Source organism: Papio anubis, chromosome 4, assembly GCF_008728515.1.
Source record: "Papio anubis isolate 15944 chromosome 4, Panubis1.0, whole genome shotgun sequence".
Taxonomy (NCBI): domain Eukaryota; kingdom Metazoa; phylum Chordata; class Mammalia; order Primates; family Cercopithecidae; genus Papio; species Papio anubis.
The window spans coordinates 14,520,906-14,545,099 of record NC_044979.1 but is presented as its reverse complement, the minus strand read 5'-3'; the positions used below and the strand labels follow the sequence as shown (position 1 = coordinate 14,545,099).

Here is a 24,194-nt window from a genome sequence, read left to right as displayed (position 1 = left end):
AAGCTAGTGGGAATTAGTGTTTTCTTACTGAAAAATCAGAAATTTAGAATTAAATGGGTATTATGTCTACACTTTAATCTTAACAGGTTCAAAAAATAAAAATTACATAGAGAAAGATAATAAGATAAATAATAAATGTTAACATTTGCTGAATCTGCATGAAATTAAGTGGGAGTTCTTTGCAAAATTTGTGACACTATTTGTAAGTTTAAATTTATTTCATAATTAAATGCTAAAAATAGAGAGGTAACAAATCTTGGGAATTTGAAGGGGCTTATCTAATAGGAACAAGCATATAGCCTTTTATAGCCTTTATCTTAGCTCATTTTCTGATAAAAATTCAAAATTTCTGACCTTTGTATCACACTTCAGTCCTTGACAGACTTCCATTAAGGAATGGGAGTCAACCAATCATGGATCCCAGAATTCATCCTGGTGGGATTCCAGCTCAGCGCCGAGATGGAAATGCTCCTCTTTTGGATCTTCTCCCTGTTATACATCTTCAGCCTGCTGGCAAATGGCATGATCTTGGGACTCATCTGTCTGGACCACAGTCTGCACACCCCCATGTACTTCTTCCTCTCACACCTGGCCGTCATTGACATGTCCTATGCTTCCAACAATGTTCCCAAGATGTTGGCAAATCTGATGAACAAGAAAAGAACCATCTCCTTTGTTCCATGCATAATGCAGACTTTTTTGTATTTCGCTTTTGCTGCTACAGAGTGTCTGATTTTGGTGGTGATGTCCTATGATAGGTATGTGGCCATCTGTCACCCTCTCCAGTACACTGTCATCATGAGCTGGAGAGTGTGCACGATCCTGGCTCTCACGTCCTGGTCATGTGGGTTTGCTCTGTCCTTGGTACATGCAATTCTCCTTCTAAGGTTGCCCTTCTGTGGGCCCCGGGATGTGAACCACCTCTTCTGTGAAATTCTGTCTGTCCTCAAGCTGGCCTGTGCTGACACCTGGGTTAACCAAGTGGTCATATTTACTACCTGTGTGTTTGTCTTAGTCGGGCCTCTTTGTTTGATGCTTGTCTCCTACATGCACATCCTCGGGGCCATCCTGAAGATCCAGACAAAGGAGGGCCGCATAAAGGCCCTCTCCACCTGCTCCTCCCACCTGTGTGTGGTTGGACTCTTCTTTGGCATAGCCATGGTGGTTTACATAGTCCCAGACTCTAATCAACGAGAGGAGCAGGAGAAAATGCTGTCCCTGTTTCACAGTCTCTTTAACCCAATGCTGAACCCCCTGATCTACAGCCTGAGGAACGCTCAGGTGAAGGGCGCCCTCCACAGAGCACTGCAGAGGACGCAGTCTATGTAAGGAGTGGACAGAGTGTTAGTTGGATAGGTCTTTGCTTTTAAACAAGTGGTTTGCTGAAGCAAAAACTGAGAACTTTTTCAGTTAGAAGTTTGATATAAATATGCTACTTTTTCTAATTCTAGCTCTGAAAATAGGACAAGATTACAGTGAAAAAATCGCATATTATATTTTACACTACCTTTTCCACTGAAAACTCTATGGAGTAGGAACCCAGTTCCTGGATTAAATTTTAATGTTGAGAGTCACTTCTATATGGAGAGTGGAAGAGATGGAAAAGCTATTTTCCTTTGGAATTTGCATCATTTTCTCAGCATTTTATTGCAAATCTCCCGTTTTGAAAGAAAAGCAAACAAAACCCAAAGCAAGCATAAACAAATATAGATTAAAACGTATATAAATAAAATAGAAAATGGAAAAAGAATAAGTAAAATCAGGGAAATCAAAAGTGTTTCTTTGAAAAGATTAGCAAAATTGACAAACTTTAGCTACATTTACCAACAAAAAAGTTAAAGACTCAATTACTAAAATTAGGGACATAGAAAACATCATCAGCAATCTTACAGATACAGAAAGGGTTATCAAAGAACACTATGAACAACTCTGTGTGACCAGCTGGAAACTTACATAAAAGGAAACATTCCAAGAAAGTCACAATCTACCAACTCACTTGAAAATCAATAGATAATCTGAATACACTTCTGATAAGTAAGGAAGTTGAATTAGTAATTTTCAAACTTACACCAAATAAAGTTGCCAATCACATTGCTGTAGTGGCAAATACTATTTAATTTTTAAAAGAATAATTACTACTATTTCTTCATAAAAATCTCTCAAAAATAGAAGAAAATGGAACATTTCCCAACTTATTATATGAGGTCAGTATCAGTTGATACCAAAAAAATCAAAGACATCACAGGAAATGAAAACTATAGACCAATTTCTTTATGAATATAGATGCAAAATGATTCAACAAATACCAGCAAACCAAATGCAGCAAACATAATTACCAAGTGAGGTTTATTCAAAGAATGCAAGTTTGTTTAAGCATCCAAAAGTCAATGTAATAGACCATGTTAATAAAATAAAGAAAATAAAACACATCTGATTATACATATTAAAAGCATTTGACAATTCCGAAATCCTTTCCTGACACACACACAAGCGCGCGCGCACACACACACACACACCAGACTAGAAATACAAGGGAACTTCTTCAAACTGATAAAGGGTAGATAAGAAAACCACAGCTAAAATTACAATTAATTGTTAAAGACTGGGATGCTTTCCCTGTAAGAAATATGATCAAGGAAGTTTTTTTGTTGCTGCTTCTATTCAGCATTAGACTGGAAGTTCTAGCCAGAGCAATTAAACAAGAAAAAGAAATAAAAGGCATCCAGATTGGAAAGTCATAAGGTGAAATGATCTTGTAAATAGAAAATTCTAAGGAATTTTTTAAAAATCAGCTCAAACAAATAAATTCAACAACATTGCAGAATAAAAGTTTTATACTCAAATATCAATTGTATTTCTGTCAAGAAGCTGAGCTTGAGACAGCTGAGTTTCCAAGTGTCTGAGTAACCAAGCTAAGCAACTAGTCAAAATGACAGCAACAGTCAAGTGTTTAATCATTTACTGTGATAGCATAAGCAAGAGGTTGAACTAGAGTAAGTTTCAACTCCCACACTGTTTCATTTATCCCTTTGGAACTGCACTGGGCAAAGGTCAGGTGGATCGATACAGAAGTAGGGATCATCCCACCGCTGAAGGAGCCCAGAGCAAAAGGTCCTAACATTTTATGGACCTGAGAATACAGGAGAGGAGAGAAGAGGGAGAGAGAAGGGGAGTAGAAACATACTAAATACTGAGTCAGCGTGGAGAAAAGGTGTCTTCAGGGTTTCCCCCTCTCCCCATAAGATCTAGGCCAAGCTCGTCCAACCTAACTCACTCAAAACTAAATAGATAATCTGAATAGGCTTGTAATAAGTGAAGAAGTTGAATTAGTAATTTTAAAACTTACACCAAATAAGGCCATCAATCACATTGCTGTAGTGGCAAATTAAACTTAATTTTAAAAGAATAATACTATTTCTTCATAAAAAATCTCTCAAAACAGAAGAAAATGAAACATTTCTCAATTTATTCTATGAAGCCAGTATCACTTGATACCAAAAATATCAAAGACATCACAGGAAATGAAAACTACATTTCCAAAGACCTATTAATCAAATGTTTGATGTGGCTTTCAGGGTATTCAATAACAGGGATAGAACTGAAGAGGCTGAAAGAACACAGCATGGCAAATGATGGCATAGACAACAAGCCCAAATGATAGCAGTAACTATAAGCAGCGCCCTGCAATCTCAGGGTCACCCAGGGGGATGCTTCACCCACAGATCAAAAAAGCCTAATAGCAAACCTGCAGGTAATAGCTGCTACTTTAAGTGTGGGAAGTCAGGACATTGGAGCAAGAACTACCCGAGTCAGGGCAGCCCACCCAACCCTGTTCTCATTGCAGGCAGAAGGGTCATTGGAAAAGGGATTGCCCTGAGCTGTGAAGGAAGAAGAGGAAACTTTGACCTTTATAACGGACCTTGAAAGCATCTTCCATCTCTTTCAATATCTTTATAAAGACATAAATATATGGATGATTAAACAGCAATTAAACAGCACTTTATGCCATAATGGCCCTAACTGAGGGCTGGTGGAATAAGACTTTTCCACGCTTGTCCCCTCTCAGAACCATCAATTTTAACAAGTATCCATGCACAAACATATTTTCACAGGAGCTAAAGAAACCAGGTGAGTGATTACAGCAACTGTGTGCAGCACAGAAATAAGAAAATATGCATTGCAAAGAGTAGGTAGGGTAGTTTCACAATACCTGCATCAACCCTCCCCTACTTCAGGCAGAACAGTGCAGAGAGAGATACCCTCTGCATAGGGGAAGGAGAGGGGAGAAAATAACAGATTTTGCCTCAGACTCCAACACTGGGCCAGCCTAGACTCCAACAGTGGGTCCACACCAGGCCCATAGTCTCTGAGCTGGTACCCACAGATTTGGCAGCCTACCTGCCACTGCCGAATAGGTCCCCACAGATTCAGGCTCCTGGCTGGCTCCATGGCTCCAGGATTCAGGCCTCACATGCAGACTCAGTCTCCAATCTCATTCCAGCACTAGGACAGCCCACCCCAATGCCAGGCTACCCCAGCAGCTTTGGCCTCCTGACCACCTACAGGACTGGTCTGGCCTCCACAGTCCCAGGTTTCAGTCCTGTCCCAAACTCTCTACTGGCCTAGAGTAAGGGTTCCCCTAATAACCCCAGGCTTCAGGCATGCCTCAGTGCCAGGCCAGGCCCTGAAGCCTCAGACTCCAGCAGACCCAGGGTTTAGGCCTACACCAGTTGACTCAGAGTCTAGGCCAGTTCCAGCAGACCCCAGCACCAAGCTAGCCTCTGTGGACCCAGGTTCCAGGCTAGACCCAGGTTCCAGGAACTGGGCCCAACCTCATAGAACCAGGTACCTGGCTGACTCACTTACTGACCTAGGCACTAGACCAGCCTGACCAAGGGCTTCAACAGGCCCACCTACGGACCATGCCAGATGGCCTGCCTAAAATGACTGGACAAGTTGACTTGGGAAGGGCTTATCTAGACAATTCTGGTTTGCAAAGACTGGAATAAGTCTCTGCTTCTTAAAGTTAGCAGATACCAATGTATGGCCATAAGGATCATGAATAATCATGAAACATGGCAACACTAAAGGAACAAACGAAGCACCAACAACTGACCTTACAAAAATGGAGATTTACAAACTGCCCGACAAAGAATTCAAAATAATCGTCTTAAAGAAGCTCAATGGGCTACAAGAGAATATAAATAAACAAATAGATAAAATTAGGAAAACAATACCTGAACAAAATTACAAATTCAATAAGAGAAGGAAACCATAAAAAGAACCAAAGAGAAATTCTGGCACTAAACAACACAATAACAGAAATGAACAACACCATATAAAGTTTCAGCAGCAGACTCAATCAAATGTGAAATACTTGGTGAACTCAAAAACAGGTCATTTCATATTAGTCAAAGGTGGGGGAAAGAATGAAAAAGAGTGAAGAAAGCCTGCAAAAGCTATAGGATACCATCAAGAACCAATTTAGGCATAATGAATGTCCCAGAGAGAGCAGAGAAATAGAAGGAAAAAATAAAGAAGCTATTAAAAATGATAGAAAACATCCCAAATATGGGAAAAGATATAAATATCCAGGTATAGAAAGCTCCAAGGTTTCCAGTCAGGTTTAATCTAAATGAGACTACACCAAGACATGCTATAATCAAACTGACAAAAATCAAAGACAAAGACATGATCCAGAAAGACAAAAGAAGCATATCACATACCAGGGAACACCAATATGGCTCTCAAAATATTTCTCAGCAGAAATCTTACAGGCTGAGAGAGTGGGTTGATTTACTTAAAGTGCCAAATAGGAAAACAAAGACTGCCAACCAAGAATACTTGAATGGCAAAGCTGTCCTTCAGAAATGAAGAAGAGATAAAGACTTTCCCAGACAAACAAAAGCTAAGGCAATTTGCCACCACTGCACCGGCCTTACAATAACAGCTGAAGGGAGTTCTTCAACCTAAAAGAAAAGGACCCTAATTGGCAACATGAATCATGAAAGGAGAAAACTTAAAGGTAAAAGAAGTACACAACCTAATTCAGAATACTCTAATACTATAATGGTGGTGTGTTAATTACTTATATGTTTAGTCTAACAGTTAAATTATAAACTATTAAAAATTACTACAGTAACTTTTAAGGGATATGTAACATAAAAAGATATAAACGGTGACATCAAATATTCAAAATGTGTGGTGGCAGAGAGTAGAATAAAAATGTAGTGCTTTCTCAGAAATCTGTAGAACAAAAAAATAAAAAATAAATAAATTTAAAATGTAGTGCTTTTCGTGGCCAAAGATACGTTATCAGCTTCGAATAAACTGTTATAACCACAAGAAACTTTTTGTAAGTGTATCGTAACCACAAATCAAAAATCGTTAATAGATACTTTAAAAAAGTGAAAAACAAGAAATCAAAACATACTATTAGGAAAAATCACTTAACCACAAAGGAAGACAATAAGAGAGGAATAGAGAAACAAAGTATAAATAAAACAACTAGAAAACAATTAACAAAATGGCAGAAGTAAGTCCTTACTTTATAAATAATCACCTTGAATGTAAACGAATTAAATTCTCCAATCAAAAGGCAGAGTGGCTGAATGGATCAAAAGCAAGGCCCAGCTTGATGCTGCCTACAAGAGAGTCACTTCACCTGTAAGGACACACATAGACTGAAAGTGAAGGTATCAGAAAAGATTTTCCATGAAAATGAAAACCAAAGAAGAGTAAGAGTAGCTATACTCATACCAGATAAAATAGACTTTAAGTCAAAAACTGTACAAAGAAACAAAGAAAGTCATTACATAAATAATAAAGGGGTTAATTCAGCAAGCGGGTATAATAACACTCTGATACAGCGTGCTGTTGAAGATCTCTATAGAGTTGCTCATTTTTGTCATTGTGGTTTTTGGTGTCAGAATTTCTCTTTATTTTTTTATGGTTTCTCTCCTGTATATCTATATCTATATCTATATCTATATCTATATCTATCTATCTATCTATATATACATATATCTCAAACCCAGGATCACCTAAACATAGAAAGCAAATATTAATAGATCCAAGAAGAGAGAAGACTTCAATACAATAATAGTAGAGGACTTCAATACCCCACTTTTAGCAATGGACAGATTATCCAGGAAGAAAATGTTGAACTATACTCCAGACCAAATGGACCTAACAGACATATACAGACCATTCCATAAACAGCTGCAGAATACACATTCTTCTCAACTGCACAATGTCTAGAATAAATCATATATTAAGGCACAAAATAATTCATAATAAATTTAAGAAGTTGAAATATCAAGGAGCTCTTCTGACCACGATGGTATCAAAATAGAAATTAATAACAGGAGGAACTTCAGAAAAATTACAAATACATGGAAATTAAATAATATGCTCCCTGACAACCAATGGGTCAATGAAGAAATTAAGAAAGATGTTTAAAATCTTTTTAGCCAAATGAAAATGGAAACACAGCATACCAAAACACATGGGATATAGAAAAAAATCATTCTAAGAGGGAAGTTTAAAGCAATAAATGCTTACATCAAAAAAGAATAAAGACTGCATACCAACAATCTCTGTTGTGCCTTAAGGAACTAGAAAAACAAGAATAAACTAAGCCCCAAATTAGTAGAATAAATAAAATAATAACGATCAGAGTAGAAATAAATGAAGTAAAGACTAAACAATAAAAACATCAAAAAAGTCTTCTTTTTGAAATGTTAAAATCAACAAACTGTTAGCTAGTCTTAAAAAAGGAGAGAAGACTGAGATAAACAAAATCAGAATTGAAAAAGGAGACCTTACAATGATCTTAAGAAACAATTATAAACAATTATGCACCAACAAATTGGATAAGCTAGAAGAAATTGACAAATTTCTTGATACATTTTATTTACCAAGATTGAATTATGAAGAAATAAAAAATCTGAAAAGATCATGATCAGGTAAAGAGATTGATTCCACAATAAAAAGTCTCTCATCAAAGAATAGCCCAGGACTTGATAGCTTCACTGCTGAGTTTTACCAAATATTTAAAGAAGAACTAGTAAAAACTCTTCCAAAAAATTAAAAACGAGGAAATATTTCCAAACTCATTCTTTAAGGCCAGCATTACCCTGATACCAAAACTAGACAAGGATGTGGCAAGAAAAGAAAACTACAGGTTAATACACCTGATGAGCATAGATGTAAACATTCTGAACAAAATATTAGCAAACCAAATTTAACAACACATTAAAAGGATTTTTCACCATAATCAAGTGGGATTCAGTCCAGGAAAGCAAGGATGGTTCAACATATGCAAATCAAAAATGTGATACATCACATTAACAGAATGAAGGACAAAAACCAAATGATCATTTCAATACATGCAGAAAAAGCATTTGACAAAATTCAGTATCCATTCATAATTTTAAAAAGACCTCTCAACAAATTAGGAATAGAAGGAGTATATCTCAACCCAACAAAGGCCACGTATGACAAACCCACAGATAACATTGTACTCAATGGAAAAAAATTGGAAGCTTTTCCTCTAAGATTTAGAACATGACAAGGATTCCTACACTTTCCACTTCTAGTCAAAACAGTACTGAAAGTACTAGCCACATAAATTAGTCAATATAAAGAAATAAAAAACATTCAAGTTGAAAAGGAAGGAGTTAAATTGTCCCTGTTTGCAGATGGCATGATCTTTTATATACATAAAAATCCCTGAAGTTTCCACGAAACAACTGTTGGAACTAATAAATGAATTAGTAAATTTGTAAGGTACAAAATCAACATACAAAAATCAGTAGTATACCTATACACTAGCAGAAAACTACCTGAAAAAGAAATCAAGAAAATAATCCTATTAACAATAGCTTACAAAATAACATATTTAGAAAGAAATTCAGCAAAGGAGATGATAGGCCTGTACATTGAAAACTATAAAACACTGATGAAACAAATTGAAGACATGCCACTGCACCCAGCCTGCAGTGATTCTTTTTAATTGTTTGGTTATAAGATGGCTTTATGCTTTTAAAAACCCCCAAGGACTTGAAGAGATTTTATGTGGGTATTTGTTGATAATTATTATTATTACAAATTAAAACATCATTGTAAACTATGTTTTTTATTCATTAAAAAATAATAATCCCATTATATGATAATATATATAACATTTATTAAAACAGCTTTTATAAAGCCAAATAAATTGAAAAGATAGTATTGTTTTACATTTTTGTAAAATTATTTGTCAGTCTTACCGAATGACTGCATTTGTAAGTTTTCTGTTGCATCTGATCTTTTATAATTTCAAACATCACATAACATTTGGAATACTCCGTTACACCTTTACAAGAGAACAAGAGTGGGAAAAACTAATGATATCTTAAATTCTTATTAGAAAAACTTTGTTTTCTGAAACCTAGTAAGGGCTCAGTAACTGTTGTTTATGGCTATTATTTCCCTTCCTCACTGTGAGCACATACATATTCCACTTCAGACAGAGATACACCTTGGTGTTGGGAGATCAATTCCTTTTTCGGGTTGCCATAACAGGTTCTATGGGAACCAAGTCACAACCTCTCTTACACCTTCAGGAGAACTAAAGAGGTGTTTGAATTCATAAAATTGTAGCAATTTTACGTGTTTGGATACTGTAATTTGTGATATTTCTCTCAAGTTATTTACTCTTGAGATATTTGAAAATCTGTATGCAAACAGTGTGATGCCAAGATGTGTCCTCCCTTTTTCCTACAATTTTCCTCCAAGGACAATCAGACACAATCTTTGCTCTCCTCCAGAGAGGAGAGTCAGGGAACAATTTTGTTTCCCCTTAGGGAGAAGGTAGAAAGATATGAGGTCTCATAATCCTTCTGGGAATTTACTTCTTAGCTAATTCTAAATAAAACCCTTGCTCCTTGAGGTTTAATTTAGAGCTTCATACTCTATTTTGATAGCATCATCAAGTGGAGTATATGCAGCTGAATCTGGGATTTGTTCCTCCGGAGTCAGCTAGAATTTCTTATAGCACATCACTCATCTATGTAGTGTTTATTCTAGTTCAAAGTTTATCCCTGAGGAATATCTAGTGCTTACACCTTCTTATGCAGAAGAGATTTATTTGCACTGTGAGGTGGTTTTCAGTATAGCTAAAGCAGGACAGAGTGGCAGCAAAAATCCTCATGGCTATGCAGAGAGGAATGACACTCCTGGGTGGCATATCCTAAGTTCTTTTTAACTCAAAGTTTGTATACCAGGTAGATGAAATAGAAATATAGATGCACCCCACTCCCACCCAGCTCCGGGAGGTTCTGCCTGCTGTGCTATGGCCAGGAGCCTTCTGATTGCTTAGCAACTGTCTCACCATCACCTCCCAGTGTGGATGGATGGTGGTCATCTAAACTGGCCCAACTCTATTGATTGAGAAGGCAACTAAAAGTAAGAGAGGCTTCAAATGCAGGCAATGCCTCTGGACAGGGATATTTTGGATAAGCCAAAAGGATAAAAGGATCTTAGATACTAGAGAGAGTGAGAGAGAGAGAGAAAGAGAGACAGAGAGAGAGACAGAGAGAGAGAATTAGATAGGCAGACAGAGATAGAGAATTATATATAGATAATATATATTTATTATATAGATTATATACATATGTAATCTAGCACAAATGAAGATATTCAGAGAAACTTCTGTTACTGGAGAACAAAATTCTGGTAGCAATTGCAGTTAATTCTTTCCCTTGCAGAAACAATGTAAGAGGTAAGTTTGCAATATAATTGTTTCTTTTTGAAATTTTCTAAACCATTACTCTCAATGTCAAAAATTATTCAACTCAGAAATTACTGTGTGTGATATGGGATTCATCCTACCACAAAATAGAGCCGAATGAGTGCCAATTCTTCTGATCAGAGTTGAAGAAACAGGATAAAGCACCCTAGCTCAGTTACAGGACTGTCCAGGGGGAGTATTGTACATACTGACCCTGCATACTATTGTTTTCTGCATTTCTACTATTTTATTGGCTCTATTTGGAAGGAAAAAATTTATTTAGGTACCTTAACTTTTTCTCCTAGATTTCAGTGCTGTACCTTCTAAAAAGTTTTGCTCTTTCTTCACTATTATTTTCATGTTTATTTTTTAACAGTGAAATAAAAATGATGGCAATGGAGAGAAAGGATTTAATAATTCAGAGACAGAAATAATTAAACTAAAAAGTTAAGATGTTACTATATCATTTTTATATTACAGGAATTTTCTTTAGTTGTAGCAAAAATTCATGTTACGAACTTCATGCACATTTATATAAACCTCCCAGAATGTATTCACATTTATAGATCTAACACTGTCTCTCATTTGTGTTTGAGCCATTGCTGTTAAGATGCCACTGCCATAAAATGTAGGCCTCTCTTAGGCTGATGTTTTGCAAAAGTTCACAACATTGCCTTCAAGGTCTTCAAGGTCTCTTTTTACTTTATTTTACTTTCTTATAAAATCATTTTCCAATAAAGCAATTATCCTGAACCTGTCTTCTTATATGCAACATTCAAAGCAGGTATAAGACATTAACCTTTATGTATTGTCAGTTTTCTCTGCAGATATAATACATTTCATCTGTCTAAGCTTATTCAAGTATATCCTATAGAAATAATGTCTATCAAATTACGTGGATTATTCATCGCATTTTAATAAACCCATTTTCAAATGATTAACTTCTAAGTGTGAACGTTTCCTAGTAAAATTAAAATCATGTCTTGGTAATTGATAGAAACTGACAAATAGAAGACACTAGTGTATGTATTTTTCAACAAAATATAACAATCTGTTTAACATTTTCTATTTTCCTGTTTCATCTAATACTATTTTAGTTATTATCAGGGCCATAAAGATGTTTAACACTTATAACCCATCCATAAGACTTTTACAACTGGTTATAGAAGGCATATCAGTTCAAATGAATGACATTTGGTATCAAATCCCTCTTCCTTTTTAATTTTATCTTGAGCATGCAACATATCTTCAAAATAGGAATATAACTCATTTCACAGTTTTTACTGACAAACCTGTATACACTTAACAGGTGTCTGAAGAGCTTCCTTATAAGAATCTACTCTAATTCCCTAGAAGACTCTGTTTCTAGGCTGATTACCTAGACCTTCAATGAAATGTAAGGAAACAGGCTATCACCTTCCTTCCTATGGTAGCTGGTTGTAGACAAACAGAAGAATCCCCCAAGTTGAGAAGCCCTATGTCTCTGCTGCTCTCTGAGCCACTCCTGTGGATTACACAATGAGGTAGTTGATAAGCACAGTAACAACACTAGTATTTTTGAATAATCCAGATGCAGTTTCTAGCTTCAAATATGCCTGCCTCCTAATTTACATTTACCTATGCCTGGTATTCTCCAAAGTGATATACAATATTTTCCAAAATATTTATATTGTTAAATCCATCCCACTTTCATGAACACAAAAAATAATGTCAATAATAAGCATGATCCATCCATCATTGTAAAAGAAATAACATCCATCATTGTAAAAGAAATAATTCATATTTATCTGGGCATATATTAGTTCTGCAGAAAATATACTTTGACTATGAGCAATCAAAATAACATCACAGTTATGCAATATTATGTATTTTAAAGCTATGGCATTGATTATATTAAAATGTTGTTTAAACTGTAATGACTGTATAGGTAAAGATATCTCTGTATAATGAATGATGTGGGTCTGAAAAATCAAGTCATTCCAGATGTCACTTATCTAGGAAACCGGAGCTCTTCTTGGGCCATGAACTGAAATTAAGAATAAAATAATAGATGCAAAATAAAAGACATATAATTTGCTCTTAATTATATAGGTAAAAGGATATCTAGGAAGGAAATCCTGAATAGTGGGTTTTGAGATAACGACTTTCACAGAAAACATCTAGATCCTGGGCAGTAAGAAATAGTAAAATGTCCCATAAAGCTGTAATCAGTGGATTTTATCCCAGGTTTGACCGAAGTATATTAAAACAGGACCAATGACCAATTAACCAATGACCAATTAACTTCTCAGAGTCAGCATGACAAAGCTGAAAAGCTAAACGTAGGACAACATCATAGGAAAGGTGAATGAGAGTATGATGCCCTGATTGCTAAGGCAGAGGCTTTTTACCATTAAGTAGTTTCTTCCAGGGTGATATATCTGATTTTTTGTTAGTTTGCTAGATAGTAGTGGTTATAACCCATTGAATTAAAAATTCCATGTGTCCACATTAATTGATTGACAGATAACTAGAAAGAAAGAAAAAGAATGAAAGAAAAAGAAAGAAAGAAAGAAAGAGAGAGAGAGAGAAAAGAAAGAGAGAGAGAGAGAGAAAGAAAGGGAAAGAAAGAGAAAAAAGGAAAGAGAGAAAAAGAAAGAAAGAAAGAAAGAAAGAAAGAAAGAAAGAAAGAAAGAAAGAAAGAAAGAAAGAAAGAAAGAAAGAAAGAAAGGAAAGAAAAAAAGAAAGAAAGAAAGAAAGAAAAAGAAAAAGAAAGAAAGAAAGAGAGAAAGAAAGAAAGAAAAGAAAAGAAAGAGAGAGAGAAAGGAAGGAAGGAAGAAAAAGAAAGAAAGAGAAAGAAAGAAGACAGACAGGCAAATAGATAGATAGACAGATAGATCAAGCTCATTCTCACAGTAAAGCCAACTAATAAATATAAAAGGAATGAGGGAGTTAGAATGACACATTTTGCAACCATCATTACTTATAATGGAGTCAGGTAAGATAATCAATAGATGCTTTAATGAGTGGCTGAGAATTTAATAAAAACAAGATATGTATACATTAGTTTTAATATATTTCCCAGAAATTATACTAGAAAAATGGGTAATTTTATAATGGAGATAGACAGGACACATTACCTCAACCAAATGATCCACATTAGCATTTTGAATATTGAAGCAAATTAACATTATCTGCCTACTAATAGAAGATATTGAGATGGACACATAGATTCATCTCCTATTAACAATTTAAAGTCTGGATAAAAATATGGAGGGTCAATAGAAAACCCATTCTGAGAACATTCTGTGAAACAACTTGTTTGTACTTTTCAAAACTTTTAATGTCTAGACAGAAAGAGAGTGTCTGGGTAGCTATTTCAGATCAGAATAGATTAACTGTACTATGGGATGTTGCATCACACCTTGGACAGGAAGGACAGAAGATGCTCTGTTTAGAAAACAATATTATGTCAAGATCACATTTTCTGATTTTGATAATGGTATTGTGGTTAGATAAGTGAATCCCTTTGTTCTTGGATAAAATAGAGAACTGAGGGATAAACTGGTATCATAGATACACACTAAAGTGTCCCAGAAAAAAAAATATATATATTAATATAGACAAAAAGGGAACAAGTAAATATGAAAAAATTATTAACAATTGTTGAATCTAGATGAAATGTGTATGAGAGAACTGTTTCTAATTTTTGATACTTATCTGAAGGTTTGAATTACTTTACAGTAAAAAGGTAAAAACAAAAACAGAAAGAAACACTGGGGGGGAAAGGTGAGTTAAGTAGGCACAAATATATATATGCTTCCTCTGAGCTCATTTTGAAATAAATAACTCATTCTCTTTGATTCTCCAACCCTGATCTTTCATCACACTCTGGTCCTTTACAAAGTGTCATTAAGGAATGGGGGACAACCAGTCATGGGTCACAGAATTCATCCTGGTTGGATTCCAGCTCAGTGTGGAGATGGAAGTACTCCTCTTCTGGATCTTCTCCCTGTTGTATCTCTTCAGCCTGCTGGCAAATGGCATGATCTTGGGGCTCATCTGTGTGGATCCCAGACTACGCACCCCCATGTACTTCTTCCTCTCACACTTGGCCATCATTGACATATCCTATGCTTCCAGCAATTTGCTCAACATGCTGAAAAACCTAGTGCAACACAACAAAAACTATCTCCTTCATCTCTTGCCATTAGGCAGATGGCTTTGTATTTGACTTTTGCTGCTGCAGAGTGCCTGATTTTGGTGGTGATGTCCTATGATAGGTTTGTGATGATCTGCCATTCCCTGCATTACACTATCATGAACTGGAGAGTGTGCACAGTCCTGGCTGTTACTTCCTGGGCATGTGGATTTTCCCTGGCCCTCATAAATCTAATACTCCTTCTAAGGCTGCCCTTCTGTGGACCCCAGGAGGTGAACCGCTTCTTCTGTGAAATTCTATCTGTCCTCAAACTGGCCTGTGCAGACACCTAGATTAATGAAATTTTTGTCTTTGCTGGTCGTGTGTTTGTCTTAGTCGGGCCCCTTTCCTTGATGCTGATCTCCTACATGCGCATCCTCTTGGCCATCCTGAAGATACAGTCAAAGGAGGGCCGCAGAAAAGCCTTTTCCACCTCCTCCTCCCACCTCTGTGTGGTTGGGCTCTACTTTGGCATAGACATGGTGGTTTACCTGGTCCCAGATAACAGTCAACGACAGGAGCAGGAGAAAATCCTCACCTTGTTTTACAGCCTTTTCAACCCATTGCTGAACCCACTCATCTACAGCCTGCGGAATGCTCAGGTGAAGGGTGCCTTATACAGAGCACTGCAGAAAAAGAGGACCATGTGAATGAGGAGAGAATTTTGGTTCAGTTGATCTACCCTTTATGAGATGTGGTTTGCTTGCACAATACAACTCAGAAAAAGTCCACAAGAAGAGGCTTCATTTAAGAATGAAAATTACCTAAATTTTGGCCCTGAAAATGGGAACAAATTTCCTGGGTATACCCATCTTCCTATATTAAGTAGTCTTGTTCGGATACCGGATAGCTACATTAGAATATCTAATTTTTTGTTTAAAATAATGACATCTTTTAAAAAGTCAGAAATAGGATTATGTGAAGATAAAATACTTATTATTTTATAATTTCAACTGTTGTTTTAGATTCAGGGGGTACATGTGCAGGTTTGTTACATGGTTATATCACGTTATGCTGAAATTTGGTGTGAAATTGAACCCATCACCCAGTAAGTGAGTATAGTATCCAACAGACAGTTACATCAACACATTACTATTTGCTGATCAATCAGGACATATGTAAATCCTATCATTACCTGGTAGCATCTGAAAATGGTAGATTAAAATCAATATTATAAGAAAAATCTTCCAAGAGAAACCAGAAATTTAGTAATGTAGAGCAATGTGTTTCTACTTCACTGATTATGACGACAATGAAATAAATGACTGAGAAATTATAAATTCCTTTTGGGAATAATTCAGAAAAGTAAATAAGAAAACATTGTGGAAAACTTCAGTGAGAAAGGGAAGGAAGGAAGGAAGGAAGGAAGGAAGGAAGGAAGGAAGGAAGGAAGGAAGGAAGGAAGGAAGGAAGGAAGGAAATAGACAATTACAAAGTATATTTCAAGCTGTATGGTATGACCAAGTGAATGAAATCCACTTGAAAATGTTTAAATGGTCTGGAAGGCAAGAGTTCTAAGCCTGGCTCTAACTTTACATTTATTCACGGGTTATGGTAATTACCAATATGACAAGATTGAACCACCTGTAGAGGATCTTAGGTAATATTCAATTTATCTTAAGATGGGTTGTGATGACAACAAGAGATATGAAACAACAAGAGATGTGAAACAAGAGATATGAAACAACAAGAGATATGAACCAACATTGCCTACCTTTCATGTTGGTAAAAAGTTCTTTGGATTTGTGAAACAAGACTGAGCAACACTTATTATGCTAATCATGGTACAATCACTAAAGGTGGCTTTTCTATAGTCATCAGCTAAAGCATTTATTTTTTAAAGTATTCTCTTCATTATAAACTCCAATAGTAATAACAGATTTAATTTAGTGTTATATTGTCTCAATTTCCCTTTATCTATTGAGTTCCTTTTATCTATTAATTTCCTTTTATCTACAAGTTTCCTTTTATCTATTAATAAATTAACGGATGTCATTTTTAGTGTAATTTTAAGTTTACAGAAAAATTAAGTGCTAAGCTAAGAGTTACATACACCCTCTAAACCCTCTCCACACAAATCGTGTCCCCTATAATTAATATCATGCCTTATGTGTGGTAGTTATTACAACTGGTTGGTCAATATTTGTACATTAACATTAAATATAGCTCATAGCTTACATTAGGGTCCACTGTGTTGTAAATTCTAAAGGTTTTAACAAATGTATAATGTCATGTATCCAATATTACAGTATATAGAATAGTTTCACTGCCCTAAAAATCCCCTGTGCTCTACCTATTTATCTCATTCTCCCTCCTCCAAAACTCCTGGAACCGGTAAACTTTTTAGTAGCTCGATAGTTTTGCCTTTTCCAGATTATTTAGTTGAGATCATACAGTATATAGCCCTTTAAGAATGGCTCCTTTGTGAGAAATACGCTATACTAACTAAGGTTCCTCCATGTCTTTTTGTGGCTTGGTAATTCATCACTTTTTATCACTGAATATTCTGTTTTCTGGATGTGCCTGTATTACGCTGTTCTTGCATTGCTATAAAGAAATTCCTGAGACTGGCTAATTTATAAAGAAAAGAGGTTTGATTGGCGCATAGTTCTGCAGACAGCACAAGAAGAGAAGTGCTGGTGTCTGCTTCTGATGAGAGCCTCAGGAGGCTTACAATCATGGCAGAAGGTGAAGGGTGAGCAGACGTCTCAATGATGAGAGTGGCAGCAACAGCGTGGAGGTGTCACACACTTTTAAAAACCAGGTCTTATGAGAACTCTCTCATTATCACGAGGACAGCACCAAGGAGATGGCACTAAGCCATTCATGAGAAATCTGCCTCATTATTCAATTACCTCCTACCACTCCCCACCTCCAACACTGGGAATTCCATTTTAAAATGAGACTTAGAAGGAACAATATCCAAACTCTATCAGTACCATAGTTTGTTTTTCCACTCACCTATTGAAATACATCTTAGATACTTCTGAGGTTTAACGATTATGAATACAGATACTATAAACATTTGTATATAGGTTTTGGGTTAGCATAAGTTTTTAACTCATTTGGGTAAATACCAAGGAAAGCAATATGCTAGATTATGTGGGAAGTATGCACTTAGTTTTATAGGAAATTTCCAAACTGTCTACCAAAGTGGCTGTACCATTTGTATTCCCACCTGCAATAAAGGAGAGTTCCTGTTGCTCCACATCCTTACCAGTATTTAGTTTTGTTGGCGTTTTAAATTTTCGCCATTTTAATAGGTGTACAAGAGTATTTCTTTCTTATTTAAATATGAAATTTTCTGATGACAGATGATGTTGAGAATATTTCCATGTGCTTTCTTGCCATCTGTGTATCTTCTTTGGTGAGGTGTCTCTTCACATATTTTGTCCACTTTTTAAATGTTTTTGTTTTTGCTCATTGTTGAGTATTAAGAGTTACTTGTATATTTTCCACAAGTTATTTTTCATATTTGTTTTGTAATATATTTATTCTAGTCTATGGCTTATCTTTTCATTTTTTTAAACTTCAGTTTTAATGACATTCAACTTATCAATTTGTTTTTCAATGGATTATTCTTGTAATCCAAAAAGGCATTGCCAATCACAAGGTCACCTATAAAGTGTTCTGTTTTCCACTAGGGTTTTTATAATTTTGCACTTAACATGTAAGTCTACGATCCATCTGAGTTAACTGCATAAAATGTAATATCTCTGTTCAGGTTTGGGGTTTTTTGTCTTTTTTCTTTTTTTTTTTTTTTTTTTTTTTTGTATTTTTGCATGTTCAGTTATCCCAGCATCATTTACTGAAAATATTAGCCTTTTTTTCCATTAAATTTCCACTGCTCCTTTGTCTAAGATCAGTTGACTATAATTGTTTGGAATTTTTTAGGGGCTCTCTGTTCTATTCTTTTGATCTATTCTTTGGCCAATACGACACAGCTGTAATTACTGCAGCTTTATAAAAAGGCTTGAAGTTGGATAGTGTATTAGTCCGTTTTCACACGGCTATAAAGAACTGCCCAAGATTGGGTAATTTATAAGAGAAAGAAGTTTAATTGATTCGCAGCTCAGCATGGCTAAGGAGGCCTCAGGAAACTTACAAACATGGCAGAACGCAAAAGGGAAGAAAGGCACCTTCTTCACAAGCAGCAGGAAGGAGAATGAAAGGAGGAGGAACTACCAAAAACTATAAAACCATCAGATCTCGTGAGAATCCACTCATTATCACAAGAACAGCACGGAGGAAACCGCCCCCATGATTCAATTACTGCCACCTGGTCTCTCCCTTGACAGGTGGGGATTATGGGGATTACAACTCAAGGTAAGATTTTGGGTGGGGACACAACCAAACCATATCAGATAGTGTCATTCATTAATCTTTATTCCTCTTTTTCAGCGTTGTGCGGCTACTCTGTGTCTTTTGTCTTTCCATATAAACTGTAAAATCAGTTTGCCATATCCACAAAATTTCATTGAGGTTGTATTGAACTTATCAGTAAATTTGGAAGTACCTGAAATCTTGACAATAAGTGAGTCTTCCTATGTACATGGAATATCTCTCCATTATTTAGATCTTTGATTTCTTTCATCAAATATTTTCAGTTCCCCTTACATAAATCTTGTACCTATTTTGTTAGATGTATACCTAAGTACTTATTTTGCAGTGCTAATGTAAATGGAATAATATTTTTTAATTTCAAATTCCAATTGCTCATTTCTAGTATAAGAAAGCAATATGTATGTTAACCTTATATCCTACAACACAACCTTGCTATATAATTTATTAATTTCAGCAGTATTTTTGCTAATTTGGGGGGATTTTCTACATGAATAATCATGTCATCTGTGAAGAAAAATAATTTTATTTCTTCTTCCCCAATCTGTATACTTTTTATTTCCTTTTCTTTTCTTAATGCGTTAGCAAGGGCTTACCATACAACGTTGAACAGAAGTGGTAAGAGACACACTTGCCATGTTCCTGATTTTAGTGTAAAGCATTTAGTTTCTTAGTATGATGTATGTTACCTGTAGGTTATTTGTAGATCTTTTTTATAAAGTTGAGAAAGTTCTACCCTATCCTTACTTTGCTTAGAGATTTTCTTTATAATGAATGTGTGTTAAAATTTGTCAACTCCTCTCTTTGCATCAATTGATATAATTATAGATTCTTCTTCTTTAGCCTGTTTATTTGATGGATTACATTAATTGATTTTTGAATGTTGACTCAACCTTGCATACCAGAATAAATCCCACTTGGTCATAATGTATTAAGATCATTGTAGTATCAGTATTATGATCAGTATACATTATAAAACTCTATTTGGTAATATTTTGTTGAGGACATTTGCACATATGTTCTTGAGTGGTATCGCTCTGTAGTTTTCCCTACCTGTAATGTGTTTGTCTAGTTTTGGTAGTAAGGTAGTACTGGACTCCTAGAATTAGTTGGGGAATATTCACTCTGCTTTCATTTCCTGGAACAGATTGTATGGAATTGGTATAATTTCTTCCCTGAATGTTTAGAATTCACCAGTGAACCCATCTGGGCCTTTTACTTTTTCTTTGGGAAAGTTATTAATTCTTGATTCAATTTATTTAATAGATATCAGCTTATTCAGATTATCTATTTTACCTTTTGTGAATTTTGATGGATTGTGCCTTTCAAAGAATAGTTCTACATTATCTAGTTCATCATATTTGTAAGCATACAGTTGTTCAAAATGTTCCTTTATTATCCTGTTAATGTCAATAGGATCAATAATAATGGCCACTCCTTCAACTCTGTATTAGTAATTTATGTCTTCTTTCTTTGTTTCTTAGTTAACCTGGCTAGAGGGCTATCAATTGTACTGATCTTCTCTATTGATTTTTCTGTTTTCAATTTCATTGATTTTTGCTCTAATGTTTATTATTGCCTTTTTTGTTCTTAGCACTAATTTGCTTTTCCTTTTTAGTTTCTCGAAATGGAAACTTATGTGGAAGCCTGGATTCTTGATTTTCTTTCTTCTTTTCTAATGTATGCATTCAATGCTACAAGTTTCTCTTTAAGCACTGCTTTATTTCATCACACAAGTTTTTATATAAATTGTATTTTTATTTTAATAATATTGTAAATATCTCTTGAGATTTCTTTGACCCAGGCATTTTTTTATGAAAGGTTTTGTTAAAATTTCCAATTATTGGGGTTTTCCTGATGTCTTTCTGTTATTGATAACTAGCTTAATTCCACTGTGGCATGAGAACATACTTTGTATAATTTCTATTCTTTCATATTTGGTAAGGTGTGTTTTGTGGCACTGAATATGGTCTACCTTGTTGAATGTTTTATGTGAACTTAAAAATGTGTGTTCTCCTATTGCTAGATGAAGTAATCTGTACATTTCAGTTAGGTCCAGTTGATTCACGGTGCTATTCAGTTCAACTGTATTCCTACTAATTTTCTGCCTGCTGGAACTGTCCGTTACAGATTTGGATTATAATCTCAAAAGACAAAAATCCCAAACACCATAATTTCAAATGTTGAAACGCCAAAAGATCAAAATCTTCAATGCCTAAAACAGCTGATGTCTAAAATCCCAAAAATCACAATCTTAATATATTAAAATTCTGAGTGATGAAAACCTGAATTCTGGGGAAGAGATCAGTGCATGTTCAGATGTATGCAGGATAGTTGCATCCTGAAAGTTGCATCATGTTAGGCAAAATTATTACCTTGGTATTGTCTTCATTTGCATTTCGTGGAAAACTCAGATGAGTGGACTGGCCATGGGATACAGACCCAATAAAAGCTTTTGTTTAAAAATATGTCATTTGTCTGCATTGGCATTTCTCCCAACTGATGAAATCCCAGAAGCTTTTAATGAATTAAAGACACATTTGTCTGAAGAAGCCAGCAAAGTTAACAACTAGTTTGAAAATAATTATAAGCACAGTAGATTAGAAGACACTTATGCAATGGAATTGCTGTTCATTCACCAGTATTGTTGCTGAGAAATTCATGGTCAGCATGTGAGTACATGCCGAATGAATTTTAGCATAACCGGAACAACAAAGAAGCATGCCACAGAAAATAGAAACATTTAATTGGGAGTTCTCATCTCAAAGTATATAGAATCACAGAAGAATTTCAAAAAGACCAATGCCATGTAGACGATGAATGTGAACATAGTCTCCAAGGAGAGCCATGCTTTAAAAGAACAAAAGCAGCTATTTATCGTGATGCAAGACTTCAAAAATAGTTAATGATAATGAAAGTTGGCCAGATTTTATGGACTACCTCTATGCAACTGCCCACAACTTAGTCCTGTAATACACTTTTTCATATGTCAAATATTCTTTTTACGTTTTTTTTTTTTTTGCATTTTTTTCTCCTTTGTTTTTCTTGTTTTCGTTTTTTCCACTATTTTATATTGTCAGCATTATTTTTTACAATCACTGTACTGTGTACTTAATATTCATTCCCAGTACTGGAGGAATAAATTGTGTAAAGACTTTTAAATAGTTCTAATTTATTTTATGCATTTTTTGCAAATTTGAGTTTGTGAACGTGCATTATGACAACATTGACTTTATGTTTAAGCATTGCGAGTATGCATAAAAACATTGAAACTTCCTCAGTAAATTACAAGAGGTCTTTTTGCACATCTGCATTTGTGAAAGATAATATTTATTGAGGTCATAGCTCCTTGGGTGACTGGTATAATGATGCAATGTGTCATCCCCAGGGTTTTTGCTTGATCTTGCCAAAAGACTTAGGTTGTCCATTACAATATTTCATATGACTGAAGTTATATATTTTGGTGTACACACAATTATCAACCACAGTGACATGCGTTTATACATTTTGCTTTTTGACCTATTTCTTTCTGAAGACAACTTGTCAGTTCAAAATTGTTATACCCATGCAACGGTCATTAGCATACTTGAGTGCTTATGCTTGCAAAAATATGTATATTATTGCCTATTTTATTGCATAAACTGGCCTATAACACGTTCTGTCATGTTTTTATGTTTCTTAAATAAATCCTCTTTAAAAATGTAAATAAATATCTTTTTAAAAACATTTTAAGGTATTTTTTCCAGAATTATATTTTTGGGATTTTGATATTTCAGGATTATAATTTTCTAGACTTCATTTAAGGATTTTGGTCTTCTGGGATTTCAACAGTCAGGATTACGGAGTTTGAAATTGAGGCTCGTGATTCACCCCCATCCACTACTAACAGAGGGGTGCATTTATATATCTCCCTCTTTCAGTTTCTTTCTCATGTATTTCTTTCAGTTCTTTCAGTTTCTGTCTCATGTATTTTGAAATTTTACTAGGTACATACACATTAAGTATTATGTCTTCTTGGGGAATTGATGATTTTAGTACTATCTATTAACTTCATCCTTGATAATTTTCCTTGCACTGAAGTCTGCTCTGGTTGAAATTAATACATTTAAGCCTTTAATCCATTTTGAGTTTATTTTTGTATGTGATGTGGGTTTACACACAAAAGATAACGGTGCAATTTATGCATGTAGATATGCAGTTTTCCCAGACCACTTATTGAAGACTATCCTTTCTCCATTGTGTGTTCTCAGCACCGTTGTCAAACATCAGTTGACCATAGATGTGTGGATTTATTTCTCGCTCTCTATTCTGTTCCATTGTTTTTATGCCAGTTCCACACTGTTTAGATTATTAAAGCTTTGTAATATATTCTGAAATCAATAATTGTGGTGCCTCTAGCTTTGTTATTACTCAAGATTGTTTTGGCTATTTAGAATTTTTGTGGTTCCATTCATACACACACTCACACACCATTTTCCTTATTTATTCATTTGTATACACACACAATAAAATATTATTCATTCATTTGTATACACACACACAATAGATATTACTCCGTCTTAAAAAGGGGAAATCCTGCCATTTGTGATAACGTGAATGAACCAAAGGACATTATGTTAAGTGAAATAAGCCAGATATAGAAAGACAAATAATGCATGATCTCACTTATATGTAAAATGCAAAAGAGTCAAACTCATAGAAACAGGGAGGAGAATGGTTGCTGCGACGTGCTGGGGGGAGAGAGAAATGGGAGCATATTGGTCAAAGGGTTAAAAATTTCTGTTATAGAAGATGAATAAGGCCAGGTGCAGTGGCTCACACCTGTAATCTCAGCACTTTGGGAGGCCGAGGTGGGTGGAACACTTGAGGCCAGGAGTTCGAGATCAGCCTGGCCAACAT

The 24,194-nt window shown here is 35.2% G+C and overlaps 1 protein-coding gene and 1 pseudogene across 1 annotated transcript; both read left to right on the top strand.

Annotated features, from left to right (window-relative positions):
* On the top strand, positions 1-2,110 carry LOC101018773 (olfactory receptor 2A2-like). The gene has a single exon (XM_009204087.4). It carries the CDS (start codon positions 397-399, stop codon positions 1,327-1,329), a length of 933 nt encoding a protein of 310 aa, XP_009202351.3. The 5' UTR covers positions 1-396; the 3' UTR covers positions 1,330-2,110.
* Positions 2,111-14,672: 12,562 nt separating this feature from the next.
* On the top strand, positions 14,673-15,604 carry LOC103883319 (annotated as a pseudogene).
* The last annotated feature ends 8,590 nt before the right edge of the window (positions 15,605-24,194 follow it).

Bases quoted from the DNA above. Each gene is read 5' to 3' on its own strand.
- LOC101018773 (XM_009204087.4), top strand. From the start codon at position 397: ATGGGAGTCAACCAATCATGGATCCCAGAATTCATCCTGGTGGGATTC.